Source organism: Carassius auratus, unplaced genomic scaffold (assembly GCF_003368295.1).
Source record: "Carassius auratus strain Wakin unplaced genomic scaffold, ASM336829v1 scaf_tig00024568, whole genome shotgun sequence".
Lineage (NCBI taxonomy): Eukaryota > Metazoa > Chordata > Actinopteri > Cypriniformes > Cyprinidae > Carassius > Carassius auratus.
In genome coordinates this window covers 15,503-40,017 of record NW_020525358.1, presented here as the reverse complement: position 1 = coordinate 40,017, position 24,515 = coordinate 15,503, and the positions used below count along the sequence as shown (strand labels likewise).

The 24,515-nt window shown below is 36.0% G+C and overlaps 1 protein-coding gene across 1 annotated transcript in view; it reads right to left on the bottom strand.

Annotated features, from left to right (window-relative positions):
- Window positions 1–6,557: 6,557 nt before the first annotated feature.
- The window catches only part of LOC113078189 (disintegrin and metalloproteinase domain-containing protein 12-like), a gene marked incomplete at its 3' end in the record, with an annotated part of 31,627 nt that continues 13,669 nt past the window's right edge, over window positions 6,558–24,515 (bottom strand). The window contains exons 3-11 of the mRNA XM_026250498.1: window positions 17,887–17,965; window positions 16,159–16,235; window positions 14,177–14,363; window positions 12,757–12,822; window positions 11,953–12,024; window positions 11,504–11,673; window positions 10,553–10,637; window positions 7,077–7,225; window positions 6,558–6,648 (exon numbers count right to left, since the gene is read on the bottom strand). Of these exons, the coding sequence (XP_026106283.1) occupies window positions 6,558–6,648; window positions 7,077–7,225; window positions 10,553–10,637; window positions 11,504–11,673; window positions 11,953–12,024; window positions 12,757–12,822; window positions 14,177–14,363; window positions 16,159–16,235; window positions 17,887–17,965 (976 nt within the window). The remainder of the gene's footprint in view (window positions 6,649–7,076; window positions 7,226–10,552; window positions 10,638–11,503; window positions 11,674–11,952; window positions 12,025–12,756; window positions 12,823–14,176; window positions 14,364–16,158; window positions 16,236–17,886; window positions 17,966–24,515) is intronic.

Sequence of the window (24,515 nt, the reverse complement as noted above, 5' to 3'; positions counted from 1 at the left end):
AAAACACAAGAGCTACACTTCAAAAACAAGTCAACTGAAAATCAAATACATCTTAAAATCATACACGTTAAAAAAAGACTAGCAGGCTTGTAAACGATCACAGAAATTAGCTTTAAAAACCCAACATCAGTTAACCCAACTTATATCAAACCCCGATCTTTTGACTGGAGGTGCATTTGAGGTCTCATTTGCATGAGATGAGGGTGTTCACTAGTGATGACCATTTTGCGAACGGATCGTTTGAAACTGTTATCATCTCCAGTAAGCACTAATCCACATTATTTAAGTTATTCACTTTTTTAAACTCCCTCCGACTTGAAATAAACCAATATCCTGTAGTTATAAATAACTCCAACACTACACTGACTGCACGGTTGTGAAAATAGAACTGATGATGAGTACGAGCAGAGCAGCTGATATACTGACTGTGTGTGCAGCGGACTGTGTACTAACAAACACACATGCCTACTGCTAGAGTGGTTCGCATTCTTGAGTCAAGAATTGGTTGCAAAGGTTTTCGGATCACCAGGATACTCAACCGAGAATGGTTTCTTTCATCAAAGAACTGATGAGCTGATGATACTGCGCATCTATGTAATTTTTTAAGAGGACAAAAAGCATGTTAGTCTAGTATTTTGTTGAACATCAGAAAGAGTGATAATAATATAGAACATATTGGAAATATATTTATGACTTAATTATAACTGAATGTTTACGAATGTTGTATCATTATATGAGGATGTGTTTGGCTTGGATTCATTATAGTTTTGAAACAACTGATGGAGCAAAAGAAGCATTTTAATCATTCATTGTATTTATTTATTTTTTTAAGATGAATGTATCTGCGTGTCTTTAAGGACTTTGTGGGTTTAGTTGAGGAATCTGTTCCTTAGGCTAAAAGGGTATTTATGATCTAGGCAGAGATGTTGGACCATAATAATAGACAATATGTTTAATAGGAAACAAGGAATGATTCATGAAATACCTGTATTCAAATTTTAGTTAATGATGACACATTCACAAATTGAGTTTGTATTAAATAAACAACGATATTTTTGTGTTTGCTCTTGCGGTTTTCGAATCTCGATCTCATTACAGAGTCAGAATCAGTTGCAATGGTTTTCAGATCACCAGTACACTGAACCGATAACTGTTTCTTTTGGATACTCTTTGTCTGATTTGAGAACCAAAGAGCTAATGATACTGTGCATGAGTAATTCAGCGTGAAGCTGCCCAAACAGTACATGAGTGCCTACTGTGACTGACTGTGACACAGCACCGTCTTAACCAAACTAGTTTGGACAGCTGATTCTATATTGATGTTATGAGCGCAGGTAAACTGAGGACTTGAATGAGGGGGCCAATCTGGTAAAACTTAAGTTTATTTAATAACAAATAAATCACAATGATTATGCATAGTAAGTGGATCATGATTTCTTTGCTGTATCTTCAAAACATCCTTTTCATGCACATCACTGACTGTACCTGTTATTTGGATGCTTGTGTTGCAAAACTTAATTGTAAGAAACTTTTCAGATCATGGTGAAGATGTTTTAACTGACTTAAGTTATGATTATTGACTTTATATGTTTGAATGTTTTTGAGTGTATTTTCATCCCGGGCAGGGGCGATAGTGAACCCTTTTTTTAACTGTCCGAAAGAACCAGTTCGCAAAAAAGAAATGGACTTCCCATCACTAATCTTCACATACACAGAAACACACCCTAATGAGTATTGTTTCAGCTGAGCTTGCGTGTTACCAAGTATTCCTGGAAACAACGGAGCATTCCTGATTCCTGAGCGATCTTATGGCCATTGTTAGCATGAACCTCTCTACAGTATGTAACAAAAGTCAAAACGTTCAAATTTCACTTTGGGAGATGTCAGAGCATGAAGTCAAACCACGACATCTGATATCATAACACACACACACACATGCATGATAATGTGTATAAAGAAAGCACTTTGGAAACCAACTCAACTGAAATGAAGTTGACATACCCTCAATGAATGTCAGTAGTTTTATTCCTGTTTACACAAAATATGATTCTGGAGCAGATTATTGATTAATAAATAATTATCTTTTCTAAAGCTTCTGAAGCAATATGGACAATTAAAGTAATAAAATGTTGCCAGATGAATTTTCATCCGTTTCATTTGTGGACTGAAGTCACTTTTAGTGCCACTCACTGGGCATTTCACTTTGAAAGTGTTGTGAAACAAGTAAGAAGCAACGTATCAATTCACAAAAAAGTTGCTAAAGGCACTTTTTCTAAAGAGCCTTCACTGAATAGACTACTTCTAAATTATCATATTTAAACACATTATTGCTCTTTGTGCACACACACCCACACAAGAAGTTACTGAAAATATTTGAATTCCATAAAAACACTGTTTAGTATGTTTTGTAAGCCTTTCAGTTTTGAGGAATACAGAAAGTGTCCTCATAAACCATGTTTATGTTGTAGTACCCATGTCATTATACACATTTGTGTCACCATAAACCATATATACTGTACCAGATATCTCTCTCTCGCTCACAAACACACACACACACACACAAAATCATCAGCAGTAACTTTACCAGATATTTTCTAAGTGTTCCAAAAAAGTGGCAATTCAAAGTCATTTGCATCTAGATTTTTTCAAGCCACCATTCTGACTTTGACCTATTAGAGCTGTTATGATAACAGCAATAGGTGTGGCGTGAGGAAATTAATGTCTGTTTAATCAGCCTCCTCCAGCAATGCAATCTGATTTGATGTTGGGCTCTATTGTGCTGCCTGACGTTTAGAGGATAACATCGCCGTCTGGGGTTCCGTGTGTGGCCACCACAATAAAAGGTGAAAGTGATACCCAATAAGCGATAGCATCTGATGTGCTCTTTCCAAAAGGCTATCTGACATGCTTGATTTTATGGGCAAATATTCTTCGTGAAGATACAAGCAGAGATTGTGTGAGGTATACAGAGTCTAAAAAAGTGAAATCACAACGTTTAACCTGCTGCTGAAAGCTTCATATCTGAAGCTAAGATATATGATGTGCAAGTACTTTGGTGCCTTTTATGAGTAAGTTAGTCCACCTTGCACTCATCTTGGTTCAATCCCTAACAGCAATTCCCAGTTTTGCATGTACTGCTCCCGTCTAACTGAATGAGGAAACAAAAAAACGTACAGTGGGGTTCAGAATTTTGGCTCAACAATGAATATTTAGGTTTTTTTTTAAATCAGATTTATACTTGGATATAAGCAAATAGGTCTGATTAGCTCTTTAAATTAAAATACATTTTTAGAGCCTCTATGTTTAGTACTGCAATTTCCTCCATTCATTTTCAAACAAGTGCCTTATTTCTTCCTCAAACTGTTGTTTGGCGCAAATGTTGGCTATTGTATTTGGGTGAAAACATTAAGCAGTGGATGATAACTTCCTGTTTATGCTTATGCTATGGTAGATGTTTAGCCTGCTCTTTTAATTTGCAACTTTGTCTCTGTATCGTTCTTTGTGTTGTCTGTTTGTCCTGCCTGTCAGTTCTTCTTAATCATTGTCATTCGCTATTTTCTTTGCAATTCCGTTGAGTTTCCAGCTCTGAATCTCTCAGACTGTTTATTATAAGTATTATTGTTTGTTCAACACTGCAGGATAGGACTCTGGCTCCCAGCAACTGTCAAAAAGACAAAAACAACACATGCAAGATCATGAATTTCTCATGTTTGAACTTTAAAATAGATCCTTGCGGAGCGAGAACAGCACAACGCATCCAGCAACAGCAGGAAAAGGGTTTTGAGGAACTGAATAAATCAGAACCAGATTGTGTGCTTTGTTAGAGCCAACTTACAAGAGCCAACTTACAAAAGGTTTATTTAGCCAGTGAAAACACATGGAGAAAATGAAAACTGAGAATGTATTTTTTTTTTTATCTGCATCTGTGTCAATTATATTTTTAACTGATAATAATGATTTTCTTAATCGGCATTTAATATGCTTATCTGATGCTCAAAAATATATCTTATTATTGTCAATGTTGAAAAAAGTTATAATGCCTAATATTTCTATGAAAAAAATTGTTGAGGCACCTTTGATTAAAGTTCAAAAGAACAGCATTTACATGAATCTTTCAGAACAATTGTCTTTAAATTTATTACATTAATACTGTATATCCTTGCTAAATAAAATATTAATTATTAATACAATTATTAATAAAAAACATCCATTCTAAACCAAATTACTAAACAGTAGTGTATATTCTCTGAAAAAAGTCCCAGTGGTAGTGTGATGAGTTGGGTGGGGGCCGAGAGCCGTGGGAACGGAGCGAGGCCAGTGGAGTTTACGATAATGAGTGACACCTGCGCCACTCACCGGTCTCAAGTCTCATGGAGGAGCTCCGGAAGGAGGTTTATAAAAGGAGAAGTGACGGCAGTGCAAGATGAGAGAGGACCAGAGCTGTACTTTTTTTCATGTTGTTGTTATATTATGTTTTATACAGCAGTCGTCCGTGAGGGGCTGCCGCTTTTAGTTTCATTTTGTGTTTGTTTATTTATTAAAGTTTGTTTAGATGTTTAAAATTTTGCCAGTTCCCGCCTCCTCCTTCTTGATCTATGAACTTTTTTACAAGTAGTTCTAATTCAAAAGTACATTAAACTTCAGTAAAAATCTCTCAAAATCCTTCAAACAAGACCAAAACATTAAGAAAGTGGTTTTTTTTTTTTTTTTTAATAAAAAAAAAAAATATTCTATCCATGAACTTGTAGTATATTTGCATATAGCTGATCTGTTTTTGTGTCTTTGAGACCACATGTGTCCATGAGTTTCGGCCTTTAGGGCTGAAAAAAAAAAAAAAAAAAAAAAAACTAAGGAAGTCTGTGAATATCCCATGGGAAACAAAAAAATAGGCCAGCATTTTCCTGACTCTACAATAGTACAGATTCTCTGATACAAACTCATGTGCACTACCCGTAAAACAATACAAAACAAACACTTTGATTTACATCCCTACATAAACTTATCAGAATTAGACACCAAACTTCATCTAAACTGTGACCTCAAAATCTTTAAACAACGCTGCAATGAACAATGTGCGAGTGGCTATTTTGAAAAGTAGGGACAAGCTTTTGCACTCCAGCACTCTTTTAAAAGCACCTTTTTTTCCAGAAGTGTCACATCCTTTTTAAGCATTCATCCATTGTACTGCTGGAGAATTTGGAGCTATGAATCTTTAAAGGAAACAGGAAAAATGATGCCAACCTCTCCTCTGTACACGGCTAAAATAGACTACAAAACACCTCTCTTGACTTTTGCCACCTAAAGTAGCTTTAAAAAAGCCCAGAGAGGTATCTTCCCAGCATGTTGTCCCGTCATATGAACAAATAATGGGAGAATAGTGTTCTGCTGTCTATGGCCATCATCCAGGGTTCAAGCAGCAGTCCAAAAAAATATCCCCACTATGAGATAAGACAGCCGCAGCAGAGAGATTGCAAACCAGCCACAGCTGAGAGCGGACAGATGATTACTGGTGACTGACTTTAGTGATATGAGTGAAACTGTAAACCTAAGCCTTTCTTTAGATTGAACACAATTCTACAGTTCTGATCATGGAATATGTCAAAACCATTAGAAGGTAAGGTAATGCGTGTCTTGCATGCATTTTAAGGCTTAAGTCTTTGAGTCTTTTTTAAGAATTTGTTTATAAATAGAATTCTGAGCTACTGGCTTAATAATTCCTATCTAACAAAAAAGAGAAACATCCTCCATAGTGTTATCAGCATACAGAAAAGGATGACAAAAATATATTGTAGCAATTCAACAAGGTTTATTTATCAAAGCATTGGAAGAGGAGGAAACAATGATCATAGGTAAGGCTATACTTGAGAAGTTCTGAATATAGCTTAGCTCGAGCAGGTGGAGATGGACCTGGAGAGCTAAGCAGATGAACTGGTAAGTATCCAGCAAGAGAAGCCATGTAAGTCTATGGACACATGTGTATAAGGAAACCAGACACTGAAGGAGTGATGAGATGGTGGCTTTATATCAGTCATTATTAGTGACAGCAGGTTGAGTGCTTCAGTATCCAGGTGACTGTGAAAGTGGCTGAAGAAAGTGACTGTGAAAGTGGAAGTGTGAAGGGCTGAAGGATCTGATGTGGCTGTTTCTATCGATTCTTTGACAAGTGTACTATAGTGTATACTAGTGTTTTTAAAAAAAATATATGATTAATGTTTATTTAGTAGGGAGACTTTACATTGATTGAATGTGGCAGTAAAATATATTTTTAACTTAATATAACAGAATATTTTTATTCAAAATAAATGCTTTTCTTTTGATCTTTCTATTCATCATTCAGTGATATATATGATATATATGATCATAATTAGTCACAATGATTAGCCACATGGCATTTATGACTCGAAACAACCTGGCCACAAAACTAAGCAAAGATGGCAGATACACACTCAATTCCTCTATTCCATTGACACATCTAAAGACCTCATCCCAGGTGACTTTCTGGTTCATCTTCTGATAAGCGTAAGGAGAATAAATTTCCCATTATGAGTCATCCTCACCTTATCAACCTGGTGTTTACCCAAGTCTGAACCAGCTGCATGCCGAAAACCATTACCAACAAGCACATTATCACGAGAAACCAGGTGACGGCTAAATGTCCAAATCCAAAATTCTGAGTGAAGAAAGCAAGCCTTCCATCTATCAACACATTTTTGAGTTTGAATCCGGGACCAGCCTCACGTCAATGGTGACGTATGCCTATGTAGTGCAAATTCATCACTGAGAGACGGCTAATTGGCCTCTGATTAATAAGATGCAGGTAAACGGCTAATTATTCTCTTGTGTACATGAATGATGAGAACTTGATTTGCCCGTTCCCCATATAATAGGTCTTGTCGGAGACTATCTGAGCTGTAGATAGATGTGTCTGCCGTGCATTAATACATCAAATCCAGAAAAGGTTCTCCACTAAGGAGCAGGAGAGAAGGTTATCAAAGACTATTTAGATCTTGTTTTGTTTGGTTGTGATGTGGTAAAAGCTGGTGAGTTAGCAATACATTTCTATAGCATATACTCACCCTGTAGAGGGGGTCATGATGCAGCCGCCACGATCTACGGTCATCCTACAGCCACATCCTCGCTCTGGTGTGTCATGGTTCATTCCAAAGTTATGGCCTAGCTCATGTGCCAAAGTCGCAGCAGCTCCCAGAGGATTGTCCGAGTGATCCTAGGAAACAACAGGATGTCATATAGTGCCTTAAATTCCAGCTAACTTTCAAACAAAGCAGCTTTTTTTGGGTCAGTGGGGCAACTTAGCTTGAGCCACTTGAACACATTGCAAAATCTGTGAGGGGAAATCTTTTGCTCTCACACAAAATTCCAGATTGTGTGGATTCCTATAGAAATTACTGGATTTCACCTGTGAAAATTCGCTGAACAACAACAAATGTGACTGCAGCTTCACACTAAAGGAGAGATTGGAACTATGTATAGGGACAAGAACAGAACCCCACAGAACACTCTAGAAACCACCTAGCAACACCCTGGCAACTACCAAGAACATCTTAGCAACTGTGTGGCGACACCATAGCAAACACTCACAACACTATTGCAATGTGAGTTACTTTTTAAAATACCATTCACAGTTTTTTATACCAAAATATTTTAAATAACTAATGTGCTAGAAAAATAAAGACATAAAAAATGCAAAAGTAGCACTATTCCGTGGCCACAATGTTATATGTATACAAGTGATCTTCATTTCAGGGGTTTATCCAAATATTGACATATACGATTATTTGGAATTAATTTGATTAATCTATAAGAGCATAATTTCATTCATAGGTCTTCAACCCTGCTCCTAAGGACCCACTGTCCTGCAGAGGTCAGCTCCAAACCTAATTACACACATCTGAGTCAGCAAATCAAGGTCTTCAGGATCACTTGAAGAGTTACAGGCCAGGTGTGCTGAAGCAGGTTGAAAATAAACTTAGCTGAACAGTGGGTCCCCAGGAGCAGGATGTAAGACTTATGATATAATTAATTTGATTAATTTTAATCAAATAACAGCACTAAAATTCAGTTATTTACTAATACTAAACTGAAAAAAAAAAAACATAACATCTGATTAATCATGTATGAGAAATGAAAGACCAGCAGACAATGATGTTGTGTTAAATGTCCTGAAAGGCTAGATGCTTCTAATCTTTATCCTTTCTCTTTCAAACTCTCTCTTTTAAAATCTCTTTCAACCTTGCCATAAAACACATACAAGCACCACTGTTCTTACAGTATTCTCCTTCCCTTTTTCTTCTTCCCTCTTCATCATCATCTGTTCACTGAGAACAAAGCAGAGCTTCAGCATTATCCATTTCAGCTGAAGTGAAGAAAACCTTCCTGCTGCCTCACAAACGTGAACTGGTTACCAGTGAACCACCTCTAAAATCCCAGAAACAGATTTCTTTCTTTTTTTCTCAATTTAGCTGCCATTTTTTTTACACAACTATAACCTGACTGTCTTTTTTTCCATTCTGCTGTACATCAAAATGCCATTTCCTGCCTTGATTACAGGGGGAGGAATATGACAGGCTCATCTTAGCTTTCAGAGCCAACAGGGGTTTTTTATCTTCATTTCATTTATTCAAGATCTATAGTGTGTCACTGAAGACCGTTTATCTTGAGTATGAGTGACTTGCCCCACTTTGAGCGTAATTGCAGACTAATATGGTGTGGTTAATGCCATGGGAAATCCAGACTTAACTATTCCAAGAAACCACTACCAAGCTGTCACACTGAAAATGTGGTCTTTATTGGTAACAGATATATTTAAGTACGCTTGGGTTTCTGTCAGGTTAGTTCCGGATTCAACACGGTTTTACAAATTTCCTTTCAAAGACATTCCACCTTTTGGAATCCTAAAATCATGTAAGATGTGTTCATTGTGGTTAGTTCAAATTTGTTTGCACAAAAGTCAGACTGTTAGATTCAAATCTTCTTAGACAAATTGTGAGTCAACGCAGAGGATTGCTTTTCAAGCCGATCAGCTGATCATGCCATGGGAATTTAGCAGAACATTCATGCTGCTGTTTTGTAGAGTAAATGGTGTCAAAAATGACAAAGTACTGTAGAAAAGGTCCATTTGGGCAACATATGCACCTATTTTATGGTGCTTTATTTGTCATTCTTGGAGTTTTACAGTCCCTGGTGACCTTTCACTTTCATTGTATAGAAAAGAACAACATCATCATCCTTTTGACAGATTGAAATAAATAATTATGCACATTTGAAAATAAAGGAGGGTGAGTAATTGATGACAGAATTTTCATTTTGGGTGAAGTATCCATTTAAGAAGTTAATGGAAATAATTTTTCATACAGCACCACAACAGTTGGTAACTCAGACCTCTGGCTAATAACTTCATCTCTGTGAGGTCCTGTTTAAGAGGCACAGTTTGTTACAGTGGCATGGATGATCGATCTAGACTAATAAAAATGTAAATGTGTTTTATTTAGCCATACAGCAGCAAAGCAGTGATAGATGGTCAAATAAGTATTTAAAATTTAATTAAAAGAAAATCTCAACTCCACAAATATATAAGGTAAATGCCGAAAATATTTCTTATTCATTTAACAATCATATTTCTCTCTCTTCCTTTTTCTATTTATTAAATACATTTTTAATTCCAAAAGAGTCCTCAGATTTCAGGTTCCTACTGTATATGTGGTTTCCTGAAAATGATCAGAAACTAAATCAAATTTATAAGGGCAGTGATTTGTGTTTATCATATCGCTGGAATTTTAACTGTACAACACTGGCTTTTCAAAAGAAAACACACACCTAAAGAACAGCAGCAGGTTAAAGGAGTGCAGGGCCTTTTCATGAAATCATGAATAAACCAAGAAACTCATGATAAAAAAGGCAGAGGGATTTAGTAGTCTTTCTTTGAATCGCTACACCATTGCTTCCTCTATCTATCAGGCGGCCCATCCTGTGAGGAAAAAGCCATGAAAAAGTGACTGAAGCTAAAACGACTGAAGCTAAAAAAAAATAAAAAAAAGAGAACAGTGGTGAGAGCAGTATTACTGATGGCAGGTGGGTACAGAACAAACAACCAAGATTCATTGTCTATTGATCGGTTGGAAATTCTGGAATTAAAAACAAACACAAATCTGTGCTGGATGGGACACAACCTATACACCCAAAAATTAAAAAGTCAGCACTTGTTTGCCCTTATGATGTTCCAAACCCATATGATTATGGTCTTTCTGGACCATAAATAAGCTGCAGGCTCATTACAATGAATATAACTGAAGTTTTCTAGCCTCAAAAGTCCTTTTGCATTTTTTAAGGTTAAATCCCTATGGGGAAAAAAATATGTACCAGTTTTGGAATAGCATGAGGATGATTAATAATGAGATAATTATCACAGAAAATGTGCTATCCCTTTAAATTTCAAGGCTTTTTAAATCATGAAAGTCTAAATCTGGATGGTTGTGCAGCTCAGTGTGAATGTGCTAATTATATGACACAGAGTGTCTAATGATTTATTTCTCACCACAACAATGCCTCCTGACTGCTCAGCGGTACACATACTCATGATGGGAGCCATGCCTATTGTGGTGCCCTGGAAGTGCACCCCACTGCCATGCAAGAATAAAAGTGAGGTTAAATATACGGTACAAAACTTGCAGAGCCATGTAATAGGACTAAGATTAATACATGTTCAGAATAACAATCTACCATGCTACAGCACCTGGGGAATTAATCATGCTTCCTAGAGGTCTTGTATCAATAATGCAGCATAATATATAAAAAGTTTATTGTTACATAACGGATTCATAAAAAAAAAAAAAAAAAAAACGTAGGCAACATTCAGTATGCTATAGCATTCAAAAGTATAGGATTAGTAGGATTTTTTTTAAATGTTTTTGAAAGAAGTCTCATATGCTCACCAAGGCTGATTTTTACATGATCAAAAATACAATAATGTTGTGAAATAGTCTTAGTATTATTTATGTGGAAAATGGTTGTGGAAACAAAATGTATCTTTTTTCAAGACCTTTGATCAATGGAAAGTTCAAAAGAAGAGTATTTATTTGAAACATAAATCTCTATAATAGTATATAAAGCACAAAATATGTGTCAGTATTCAGTTCCGTTCACACAGAACACGTTTTTACGTTCCACTTTGCTGTTCTTCAATTTTTTTGAATGGAAACGTGCTAGATTGATGTGTTTGACCATTGCACTCATGTCTGCATCTTCTGCAATGTTTCGCATAGCTCAAATTGAAAGAAGCTCAACTTTTTAAAAATATCTTTAGGCCTTTAGATCCACTGCCCTGCATCTAGTGTTTTTAACTAGGGGGTTATGGCCCCCAAGATGTGCATATATTTCTGAGTTAACATTAGTTAGGTCTGTGCTGTTAGAGTACAGTTTGAAGAATCTGACACAGGTGCCAAAGTGTGTACATGCAATAATTTGTGTAATATGAGTGTGTTTGAACCTAATAAGCTGGGCGTTATCATGTGGTTGCTGCGGAAGTAGTTTAAGTTTTCTCCAGTCCAAAAACTCATGCAGGGTTGTGAAGGGGTCTTGGGTAACCGCACACTTATCGACATCACTCCACACCTCCAGTCCCACCAGAGCTACACGAATGTTCAGCATTCTGTAAAACTTAATATCAGACACACAATATCAAACCCCTCCAAACTATTACTTATTGAGCTTAACCTCATACATCTTTTGACACAGCAGTACATCCATCAATCTATACGTCTGTCTGGACAGCAGTAATTTAACCTTACCAAAAAATACTAAGCTTTCTTACAAAAGGGGGTTTATTTAAAATGTAGTCCTTTACCTCAGCAGTCCTACATTTATCTCTCAGGCCTCTATTTTAGACTTCTAATCAAGTGTTCCTATTCATTCAGGTGAAAGAGTGACATTTAATACCTTGTCCACGTAATTTGCAATCTCTGCTAGCCTTTGCTTAACCTTCTCCACATCTTTTCCTTGTTTCTGGAACTGTACAGGGAAAGAAAAGACATGAGTTGAGATGAAAGATATACTCCAACAAGTATAGGACCAGACTCTAGATGGATTTTTAAACAATGCCGGACCCTCTGAGTGGCTGTCATATATAGGGGTGTTATATTGTCTGACGGCACACTCTTAAGAGCACTTGAAAGTGACCATTAAAACAGGATAGAGGCACTGAACAACAGCAACCAAAGTAAAAAAAAGATTCCACTGTATGTTGAAGAAATTAACAGGAATGAAAACCATCACAATATCTCCGTCTCTCTCTCTCCCTCTCTCACACACATACACACACACACTTTAATATACAGACAGTTGTGATGATAATGATAGCTTTCTTGTTGCCCAGTTTCCTTTTCCCACATCCAATGTTCACTCTATACACAACACTTCCTGTTTCCTGATCATTGCTCTAATTCAGGTCAGGTCCCAACCTCTATGACCTGCTTTTGGTTTGGCCTACTGTGGAAACAAAGAACCAAAACTGTACCATAACCCAAACATTGTACAGTACTCAACCAAATACAACTGGTTATTACAGCACATTTCACTTCATTCTTCTTTCTTTATGAATCTGAGGTTAAAGTACTTAGAGTACACGGTGCAAACCAGTTTGGTGGAGCATGCGATATCTGACTGACACTTTACTAAAATACTTTTTAACTTGTCTTGCACCACAATCTCTGTCAATCTTTTTGTGTTTGTTTATTGTCGTACCTCCCTGTTATCTGCAACAATGATGAGCTCCACGTATTTGGTGGTCTTCTGAACATCCCGTTTATGCTGCCAAACAGAAAAGAGCAGGTCAGCGATCTATGTGTACATTCACCAGAGCATAGTGATAGGGATTTTGAATCATCTCAGTGACTTTGATCTCTCAGATCTTTTGAATCTGTTCACCAAATAACATCTTATTTACAAATTGATTCACTAACTCTTTCAATGAGACTTTGTGCAAGTTACAGCAGTTTTCTGTGTGTGTGTGTATGTGTATTATAAGCAACCAATTCATAATAAAAAAAACACCTTAAACAATTTACATTTTCTTTATTAAATTTTTCTTTATTTTTCTTTATTTTTTTGACAATACTTACCTAGGCTTACTCTAAAAAAATAAAATAAAATAGGTCAAGTGATTCAAACACTTCCCTTTTTTTTTTTTTTTTTTTTTGTGGAACTTTGAACCAGTGTTATTTTAGTATCATATATTACAGTTTTTGTTGCTATTTTAAATTGCTTTAAAATGTTTTCAATACTCTAGCTTTCATTACATTTCAGGTAATGTTTCAGCAATCTTGTTTTTTTTTTTTTTACATGTATATATACCAAGACATCAAGGAGCTCGGACCATCTTGAGCTGAGATACTAAAGTGTTAAACATCCTATAGTCAGTCGTTGAGGGCAGGAAAGCAGTCACATGCTTTGAGACTTGAGTGAATAAGAAATATGAGGTGCACTTCGAATTTTGTTCAGTTAAATGATTAATTTAATTACACTGATTTGTTAATGAACAAAACACCACAACCACCAAAAATTACTGATTCCTGAACCAACAAGTAAGCCCTCTGTCTGAACTGTCTATTTAACCTCCTTGTAACACCTTCAGTTCTTTATAACATCGACTAGCAGTTCTGTAGCCACCAGGGTGACAATATCAGGAGTCTTCATCTCCTTTAGATTTATTTCCATCAAATGGAAGATGAAATTATCTATAATCTTTAGCTGTGTCTGAAAATATCAGTGCCAGCATTGATACAGAGATCTGTAATGACTTTTATTATATAGATACCAAGATACCATCAGTTTGCCATTATATATGTTGAGTTATAACAGCATCTTCTATCTACTGCAATCCTTTTGAATCAATACAATGGGATCTTATTTAGACAGCTATGTTGTGATGAGAAGATCTTCAATGACAAGACTGCTATGTTGGGATCATCTGTTAACCTTTTACGTTTTGCCGAGCTCTCTAATCTTGTTTTAGCATGCATGGGAAGTAAGGGCAGCCACAATCCCCTCATCTGCATTAACAAAGACATCACATGCCGAATGATGCATGTTAATTTGAACTCAAGACAAAAAAATATATACTCAGCCAAGCTGCTACATTGTTGCTGAAAGACCACATTCATACCCTTGTGCTGAATGATTGTGGCAGTCCTCCAGCGCTCATATAGCTGACAGTCGATATGTTGTGTCCATGTCCACAGGTCCCGGAGAGGAAGTGTAGGTGATGTCCTTCATAAATCACATGGGTGTCATTCGCTGGCTCAAAAGCTGGCTCCACCATCAGTGTTTTATTTTCAAGTAAGATAAACCCTCTGTGGATTGAATTCAGATTTAAACTACTTTAAAAAGTGTTTTTTTTTTTCCTCGACTGAAGCAAACAGACAAAAACATATTGTTAAGTTATAGGCAACTTCTTTTGTGGAATAACGGCTAAGAAAATCAGCACTATTACTATCTCTCAAACTAAGCAGTGAAGTGTTAAAGTTTGGTGCGTAACCTGTCTCCACATTTGTTATATTCATAAGAATTACATCTCAAATTGTGCGGCTTGCAGAGAAGGGCTTTTAAAATTGATAAGTGCCTGGATTCATGAAACAAAACTGAATTTATTTGTCCATTTCTTCTTATTTTCTGAATTAATAATAAAGTTGAGAATATTTTGTTTTGCCACAACATCTCTTAATGTTCTAATCTTTTTTCTTAAATTGTTCTAAAAACAAAGCTTTTTTAGATAGTTTTTAAGTGCATTCACTCTAGCACACTAAGAGAGGACAAAAAAAAGACATAGCGCAAAAGAATGCATCAGACCAGTACATCTTGAGATATAGAGATAATTCTAATTTAATTATATTTTTATCAGTACAATATCATTGTAAAATTAAAGGCAGGTGACCCTCCACCATCTAATCAACTCTATAGTCAATAAATCCAGTTCTGATAAATCCATTTGTTTGTTTTATCTCATTGGAAAATGAAATTGATATAGATTTTTCTGCAGAATGACACTGGACTGTATAAAATGTAATTTCTCCACCCAGTTCCATGACCAATAACCTATTACTCACCAGAGAGCGAAATGTCTGCATTTTCAAATGTTTACTTTTGTGACAAAACTGACATCCTTAATAATATAGCCATGGGTGTTTTTTTTTTTTTTTTTTTTTTTTTTTTTTTAAGATATCGTTGATAGATAATCGAATATGAAGGGTGTATGTATAAGAGCCACTGCTGCAGAATTAGGATGCGAGATGAAGAGTGAGTTTTCACTTTGCAATAAAATAACAAGCTAAAACAGATGAAAATCTGGAGCCACACTGACAGTTCAAAACAATACTTGCAGAAGGAATGATCATTTAAATTATATCTGAAGGTACTCTCCTTGCAATTTATAACCAAGCTAATATGAAACCTGAAAGTACTGAGCAGAGACAGTTCAACAGGATTGCCATCTGATCTTATTTCAGCATCAGCAGATGTAAAAATTTCCATCTCACACCCCCACACCAGTGAGGATAAAAAGCCACAATCACATTTACCTCTGCCTTGATTCACAGTAACCTTCTGTGTTCAGAAATGGCTTTAATATCTGCCAACCTGAAAGTCTCCAGGCTTGTGATAATCAAGATAAAGTAAAGACTTTCAGTAGAAGTGTTTTGTAATTACACCCAGGAGACCTTGGGTTTACTTCAATCATAGATCTGAATTCATCTTTACCATTTCTGTCGTAAAAAAAGTTGTGCTTCTACAACAAATTTACTGTAGCCACATGCTCCTTCTAATTACATCTAACAACATCATTAAAGTTTTTCATGACATTATAAATGCTTTCAGTCACGTTATGTGCTTATCTTCAAAAAAATGAAGCATGGGATGATACTAAAGCTTTTATTGATATTTAATCTCATGGATTTATAGGCTCTAAATGAACCTTCACATAGGAAGAGTAGTGAAGTCCACTGGAAACAATATCAAGGAAATAAATGTTTGACAACTTAAGGCCTATAATAGCTTTCCACACTAAAGTGCACATGATTTAACTCAATATGGTTGAAATTACTGCCTATACATAATGGGATACAGGAACGGTGGTGGTGATACTGTGCGTACCTGATACCAGTGCATGTACTAAGGCTGACATCAGAGTGTGCATATCCTTGGACTTCACCGTGGTAATAGCAATTCATCTGTGTAATGATAAGGAAAAATCTTCTCAAGTTTAAAGAATAAGTACCACATTCTAAAAACTACTTTTTATATTCATGTTCATTGCTGGAATATTTTACAAAGAAATTATTCTCCCCTGTTATGGCTGGAACAAACCCCCAAGACACACAACTCTGTCAAAAGCAATCAACGCTTGATGGCAGAAATCCTTCACATCAAAACTCAGCTGTCTGAGGGATTTTTTGTGGCTACCATTTCCACATCTTTAAGATTTAACAGACCAAGAATAGCAAATAGCGTACCAGAAACAGTGAAAGATGTAAGATATCTAAACAGCCAGAGCTAAAAATGATGAGTGACTTGCTAATGGCCATGTTAAATAATACACTAGGCCAGCAAAGTGAAGTCTCAGACCTATATTAGTAAAAGCAGGCCATTTTTCTTTCATAATGACCTGATTTTAAGGATCACCATTAAAAATAAAAATACTAGGCTGCTTTTTCTATGTGTCTGCCTTGGATAACGGTTCACACATGTATCTGCTGAGAAATTAGCTTTTTGACTGTTTTAGAGGAAATTAAAAGTTGAAGGATAAAATTATAATTTTAATATGTTAAATAAACCATAAACCATTTGTATAATCTAACTGCCACCTTTTGATTCAAAGAACTGATTCTAAAACAATTTCTCACTGCTTTTCATATTTTTTACAATCCTTATTGGTTCTATTTTTTTTTTTTTTTCAAGTAACTGTTTTATTATCACTTGCACCAAAGCCTTGTCTAGTTGTTTTAACTACATTATTTTTGATGAATTAATCTTTTACAACAGCTACATTTTTTTAGACTTTTTCAGCTTTGATAACAAAAATGGTTATGGCTATTTGGACAGGCTTACATGATTATAAATTAGAGCTAAATATGCTCAGCAGGAATAATATAGTCAAGCCTACACGTGTGATTGGGAATGGGGGGATGTCGACATGTTGTCAAAGCTGTCAGTTGCAGTTCTTAGCACTAGTATAATTATAAAAGTACAAAAGACCTAGCAGGCAATTAAAATCAGCCCTGACTATAATGTCAACATGCTGTCCTCGTGTCAACATCAAATTACAGCAAAGATTAATCAGCTTTAGATGGCCAGTCAGAAAATGCTAGTAGACTAGCGAGCGCAATTTAACTTTTTTAATTTTTAAGCATTATATTTGACAACAATTTAGGACTAGTTCACTCAAATTGAATATTTCATCCACGTCTTTCAAAAACCTGTACAAATTCTTTCTTTCTTGGAATGCAAAATGTGTTTATAGCCAAATGTCCAAGCTGACATAAAATACAATGAAGATTTTTAGTTAGTATGAAGATTTTCTTCAAAAATTACTTCAATTTTAATTTGATTTCCTCTTATAGTACTGAAATGGGCCAATAATTAATATCCGGTCCACATGGTTGCCAGGTTGGCAATAAAACCCACCCAATTGCTATATATATATATATATATATATATATATATATATATATATATTTTAAAAAATCACATATTGAGGGGGATCCCCGGTAAAAATTGCATTCCGGTGGGGTAAAATACATGTTTTGGGGGCTAATTTGCATTTTGGGGGCCAGTCCATTACCTCACTGGAATGTGTGTACACCAAAAGACTGTTTGACGTACCGTAGAGTTGTGAGTGCTCATAACAGCTTGTCCATCTTCCCTGTAATGTGTCTCAGTGTAATGGCTGGCAAAGAGGCCGCTAGAAGAAAACACACACACGCACAAATCTATTAAGCATTGCATCAGCATCTCCCCCTCAAAAAAATCTATATTTTTAAAGCTGAATATTTATAATATTTAAGTTCATGGTTCGATAGTCAGTAAAATTAATTCCTGAAACATAATATCAAAAAGCCATTTAAATACACTCTGTTACATGTCAAATTTATCTTATTTATCATCCCAAATTTACTGAACACATTATGGAAGTGTGTCAGACAGTAGAGAGTAAACTAGCTCATAAACAGGGAAAGTAATGAGATCATAGGAAATGTTCAACAGGTCTACCAGATCAAATGATGACCCACCTAAACATATGGGCTTAAATGCAATGGGGTCAAAAAGTCCACTAAAGAAAATGCTTCTAATTAGCTTTTTTTTTTTTTTTTAGTTTAATGCAGTTTAATGCACTTTTTCCAACAATGTAATTCACTAATTTCCAAAATTCTAAAGCTCCAGGCTAAAATATTATTTTTGAATTCCACTGTTCATAAAAACACTTTTCCTGTTGGAAATGCTGGTTGAGCATATGTGCATATGTAAACAAAAAACACTTGCAAGCATTCAGTTTGTGCTGGTATGTCAGAGTGATATGTGACAAGATGAAATCCAAATTAATCACCTGAACAACATAAGCAGATCCTCTAGTCCTCTAGGGCACGTATATGTGTGTGTGTTTGTGTGCAGTGTTCTATATTCTAAAATCATTTTAGAGTGTTTTGTTATAAACTAAATGTAAGCAAAATTTAAATAAGAAAATTATGAAAAGAAAAGACCAGGAGCAGAGCCAAAAATCACAGCATGGAATTCATTTTTAAAGCGTCATGAACTGAGAAATCAAATCTCTCTCTTGATCTTTTGAACTATAAAAGGTAAATGTACTATAAAAAACATCCTGTAAGTTTCAAAACTCAAAACTTTCTCGTTATTTAAAAACAGCTTTTATTGAAACCAAGCTCAGAAAACAACTTGTTGTGGAATGTGCCACTTCATGATGTAATAGTGTGGCTAAGCACCGCCTCCACAGGAGAAGATCAATGCCAGCTTCTCCAGCACTGCCTCTATAGCCTCTTTAGCCCCAAAAACTGAAATGCCCTTGTAGCGAACACAGGAAAACTCCATCTACAGAACCATTCAGACAACTTTACAAGATTACAAGACACTGTGTAGGGTAATTTGAGAAAAATAGTCTTTGAATTGCTTCCTTGTGCGGGTGAAATATCTAACACACATATCTTGACAGACCTCAAACTCCTCACATTTCTCCTTTAGGTTTTTGCATGCCATAAATATAACCTTGTATACACATTCATCAAAACATCAGGATATATATATACAGTATTGTTCAAAATAATAGCAGTACAATGTGACTAACCAGAATAATCAAGGTTTTTAGTATATTTTTTATTGCTACGTGGCAAACAAGTTACCAGTAGGTTCAGTAGATTGTCAGAAAACAAACAAGTCCCAGCATTCATGATATGCACGCTCTTAAGGCTGTGCAATTGGGCAATTAGTTGAAAGGGGTGTGTTCAAAAAAATAGCAGTGTCTACCTTTGACTGTACAAACTCAAAACTATTTTGTACAAACATTTTTTTTTTTCTGGGATTTAGCAATCCTGTGAATCACTAAACTAATATTTAGTTGTATGACCACAGTTTTTTAAAACTGCTTGACATCTGTGTGGCATGGAGTCAACCAACTTGTGGCACCTCTCAGCTGTTATTCCACTCCATGATTCTTTAACAACATTCCACAATTCATTCACATTTCTTGGTTTTGCTTCAGAAACAGCTTTTTTGATATCACCCCACAAGTTCTCAATTGGATTAAGGTCTGGAGATTGGGCTGGCCACTCCATAACATTAATTTTGTTGGTTTGGAACCAAGACTTTGCCCGCTTACTAGTGTGTTTTGGGTCATTGTCTTGTTGAAACAACCATTTCAAGGGCATGTCCTCTTCAGCATAGGGCAACATGACCTCTTCAAGTATTTTAACATATGCAAACTGATCCATGATCCCTGGTATGCGATAAATAGGCCCAACACCATAGTAGGAGAAACATGCCCATATCATGATGCTTGCACCTCCATGCTTCACTGTCTTCACTGTGTACTGTGGCTTGAATTCAGAGTTTGGGGGTCGTCTCACAAACTGCCTGTGGCCCTTGGACCCAAAAAGAACAATTTTACTCTCATCAGTCCACAAAATGTTCCTCCATTTCTCTTTAGGCCAGTTGATGTGTTCTTTGGCAAATTGTAACCTCTTCTGCACATGCCTTTTTTTTAACAGAGGGACTTTGTGGGGGATTCTTGAAAATAGATTAGCTTCACACAGACGTCTTCTAACTGTCACAGTACTTACAGGTAACTCCAGACTTTCTTTGATCATCCTGGAGGTGATCATTGGCTGAGCCTTTGCCATTCTGGTTATTCTTCTATCCATTTTGATGGTTGTCTTCCGTTTTCTTCCACGTCTCTCTGGTTTTGCTCTCCATTTTAAGGCATTGGAGATCATTTTAGCTGAACAGCCTATCATTTTTTGCACCTCTTTATAGGTTTTCCCCTCTCTAATCAACTTTTTAATCAAAGTACGCTGTTCTTCTGAACAATGTCTTGAAGACCCATTTTCCTCAGCTTTCAAATGCATGTTCAACAAGTGTTGGCTTCATCCTTAAATAGGGGCCACCTGATTCACACCTGTTTCTTCACAAAATTGATGACCTCAGTGATTGAATGCCACACTGCTATTTTTTTGAACACACCCCTTTCAACTAATTCAACTAATTGCCCAATTGCACAGCCTTAAGAGCGTGCATATCATGAATGCTGGGTCTCATTTGTTTTCTGAGAATCTACTGAACCTAATGGTAACTTGTTTGCCACGTAGCAATAAAAAAATATACGAAAAACCTTGATTATTCTGGTTAGTCACATTGTACTGCTATTATTTTGAACAATACTGTATATGTTTGTATTCTCCAAGCAAAACTTCATTTTGAATTCGCCTCATGAACCTGCCTGGTTTAGACCTTGGGCTAACGCATTAGTAAAACACACCAGTTCAGCTCCCACAGGGGCTGCTGCTGTAAGGGCAGTCGTTTTAGGTTTGACGCCATTAGGCCATCCTTCAGTAATGACAGCACTCCAGTCCAATTCCCATTCTCCTCGATTTGATCCACATGCCAATGGAGGAACGGTTCGCTGTTTTGGAAGGAATTTCAAAGCCTGTAGTCGTAAGGCTTTGATGTTCTTGGGGATGAACTGGTGTGACAGCCATCCAAATCCGAATCCCAAACATGGCATGATTCCCTCAGTGCCACAAAGCAATGATCAAGGGAATGTGGGAGTTTGTCCACAGGAAAGCGTGAATCATAAAAGAAACACTAAATGTGGTTTAATATGCCAATTAGGGTGGTTAGAAAAGGAAAAAATACACTGACCTTGAGCTGTCTACACCATGTCTGCAAGCTTTAGGTCTTATAAAAGGCCATTTAAAGCTCAAGACTGTACGATAAAAGAGATGTACATGCAGAACTCCATGTTAAAAACCTTGCACGTTAATTATGAGATTAAGTTTACAATAAAAATCACTTTGTGAGATCACACTGTGAGATATAAAGTCTGAGATATACAATGTTGTAATAGCAATATATAAATCAGTTTTTAAAGAGACAGTCACATTACGAGCTATAAAGTCACACTGCAAGATATAAAGTCGCAATTTGTAAGAAATTATACAAAGTCACAGTTATGAAAAACAGTAGTCATTTTTAGATATAGTAACATTGTAAGATAAAGGTGCAATTGCGAGATGTTGAAGAAGTCGAAAATTTTAATATTTGATATTTTGTCAAGATAAAGTCACAATTGTAAGATACAAAGTCCAAAATATGAAAAACTAAGCTACAATTGCAATATTTAAAGTTGTTATTTGAGATATTGTACATTGTACAATATAATTATATACTGCATATATAATCCATGAAAGTCCAAATATTGGAATTGAGTTAAGGAAAAATTGGAATTGCGACATAGAAGCCACTTTGCAAGATATTGTATAAAGTCAATATCGCGATATAGTAAGTTGCAGTTAAGAAAGATAAAGTTGCAATTGCAATAAAGTTGTTTTGTGAGATACAAAGTCACACTGCAAGATCAAGATATAAAGTCACAATGCTGCTGCTATTTTAATATTTCATGTTGCGGACAATTTTCTATGTCTGAAAGTAGGTAATGGCTGTCGTCCCAGAATAACTCTGTCTACACAGTTACCTCAGTAAGCACAGGCACAGTGACCCACAAAAGGGTGTTTGAAAGAGGGCAATATGAACTTTTTACAGACAGCATCGTAAGCACTTCAGTACTTATAAAGACTTCCTCTAACAAACCTGCAGAGAAGTACAACTTGTCTAATGATCAACTAAAAAGGCCAGCGAGCATTGTTTGTGTGTGTGTGTGTGTGTGTGTGTGTGGTTGAGATGCTGTTGTCATCCCTGTATGTATATGTACTCTGCAGTCAACGGTGCCCATTACGACTGAATTCAGTAACCATAGATCCCTGAAATTTCACAGCATGCTGACTTCCATTAAATGTAGATAATTTAAAAAGATTAAACTGCACATTTTCTGTCAAGTTTACAGTTTACAGTGACCTTGACAAAAAAAGATCACATGCTTTATTTGTGATGGCAGAACAATGATGGATGTTAAATATGGGGCCTAAAGCAAAAAAAACTGTAATACATAATACATTATTTACTGGGATACATACAAGTTCTGCCATATTTCTCTTAATTTGTGTCATAATACCACAGTACAGAGATGATACAAGATGGTGGTATTGTTACTCGCTTTGATATATACCATATTACTATCTATATTTATGTTCCTTAGCATTTCAAAGAATACCATGATATTGCCATGGTACAAAAATATGCACTATTATCATGGCACATATTGAAAAAGACAATTACAATTTGTCCAAAAATCATTGCATTGCCATAGGTAACCATAATGAAATTTTTTGTACTTTTAAGTTACTGATGCTCAGACTAGAGCTACTGTACAGCAAGACCTGACACAGCAGAGTGCATTCGCTGGACAAAACCTGATAGGTGAGTGTGGGTGCGAGCAGGTAGTACATCTAATAACAAATAAACTGTTATTCATCTATTGCACAAAAGCAACAACAACAACAACTAATAAAACATAATGATTTCTGGAATGCAATGGCCAATCAGAAGTGTTTAAATTAGAATTCGCTCACTCCTCAAAACTTGTTCTTATGCTGTGCTGAAATCTGTGTGCTCACGAATCCTCATTATAACACGCGTTAGTGTAGACATTATGAAAGAATAATCATATGTATATATTCCTTGTGTTTTAACAGAGTTGTGTAAGATTGTAATGAACCGAGATGTCAGTTTTTTTTAGTGGATTTTGGATTTTAGTGATCCAAACCATGCACACAGCAGCCCATGAATGTTGCGGGCGGGAGCGGGACAAGGTAACATATGAAGAGTTCAGATGCAAAAGCCTCTAAATGCCATCTGAAATTTGCATCTTAAATTAGGATTTTTATCAAGCTCCTATGCTTAGGTTGAGCCATTTTACTTTAATGGCAATGTGCAGGTCCTTTTCCAGGCTATTAAAGTGAAATAACTGAACATAAATATAGGAGCCTGATAAAAATCCTAATTTCAGATGAAAATTTCAGATGGCATTTAGAGGCTTTTGCATCTGAACTCTTCATATATTTCTGGGGGAATGGGTGGGTGTGGGAATGGGACTGAAAAAATCTGTCTCCCATGCAGGTTTCTAGGTCAAACTTCCTACTTTTCACTTTTTTAATACCCTTTTATTTTATTAATCTGTTAATTGACTTCATATCTGACTAATATGGTTCTAACAGTCAGGGGGGAAAATGAGCTCTGAAACGTTTAAGGGGAAGCGTGAAGTCTCACTGGAGGAGAGAGACAGTACAAGAGGTCTTAAACATAATTTGGCCACTTTAATTAGACAGTTCATTGCTCTGCTGAAAATTAAAAGTGCGCATTGCTGCACTTTCTGACACTAACAGGCTCTAAATTGGACACACATGTGACAACTGCAGCAGAGACTGAGATACTGTGAATGGAGACACATTTTTTTTTACTTGATGCAGCATCTTTAAAACATGATGCACGTGGTGTCAGATGCTTAAAAAACAGCGCGACCTGATTGGGGTTTTTAAAGTTACTGCATTAACATGCTTAACATTATTGTTGAAGTAAAAAAAAAAAAAAAAAATTCTTGCACACATCTTGTTGCTTCTCAAGCAAACCGGTCTTGTTTTGAGTTTTTTTGTTTGTTTGTTTTTTACTATAAAATAATTATGAACATTGATTGATTATTTTCTCTTTCTCACTCCTTTTGTGAACTTCTGTGACTTTCATCATGTGTGTAACTCTGTGTCTGTATGTGGAAAGATCTCAGGAAGCCCAGTTCTTTTGGTCTGTTTTTAGGCTCCAGGGTGTTTCAGTATGCA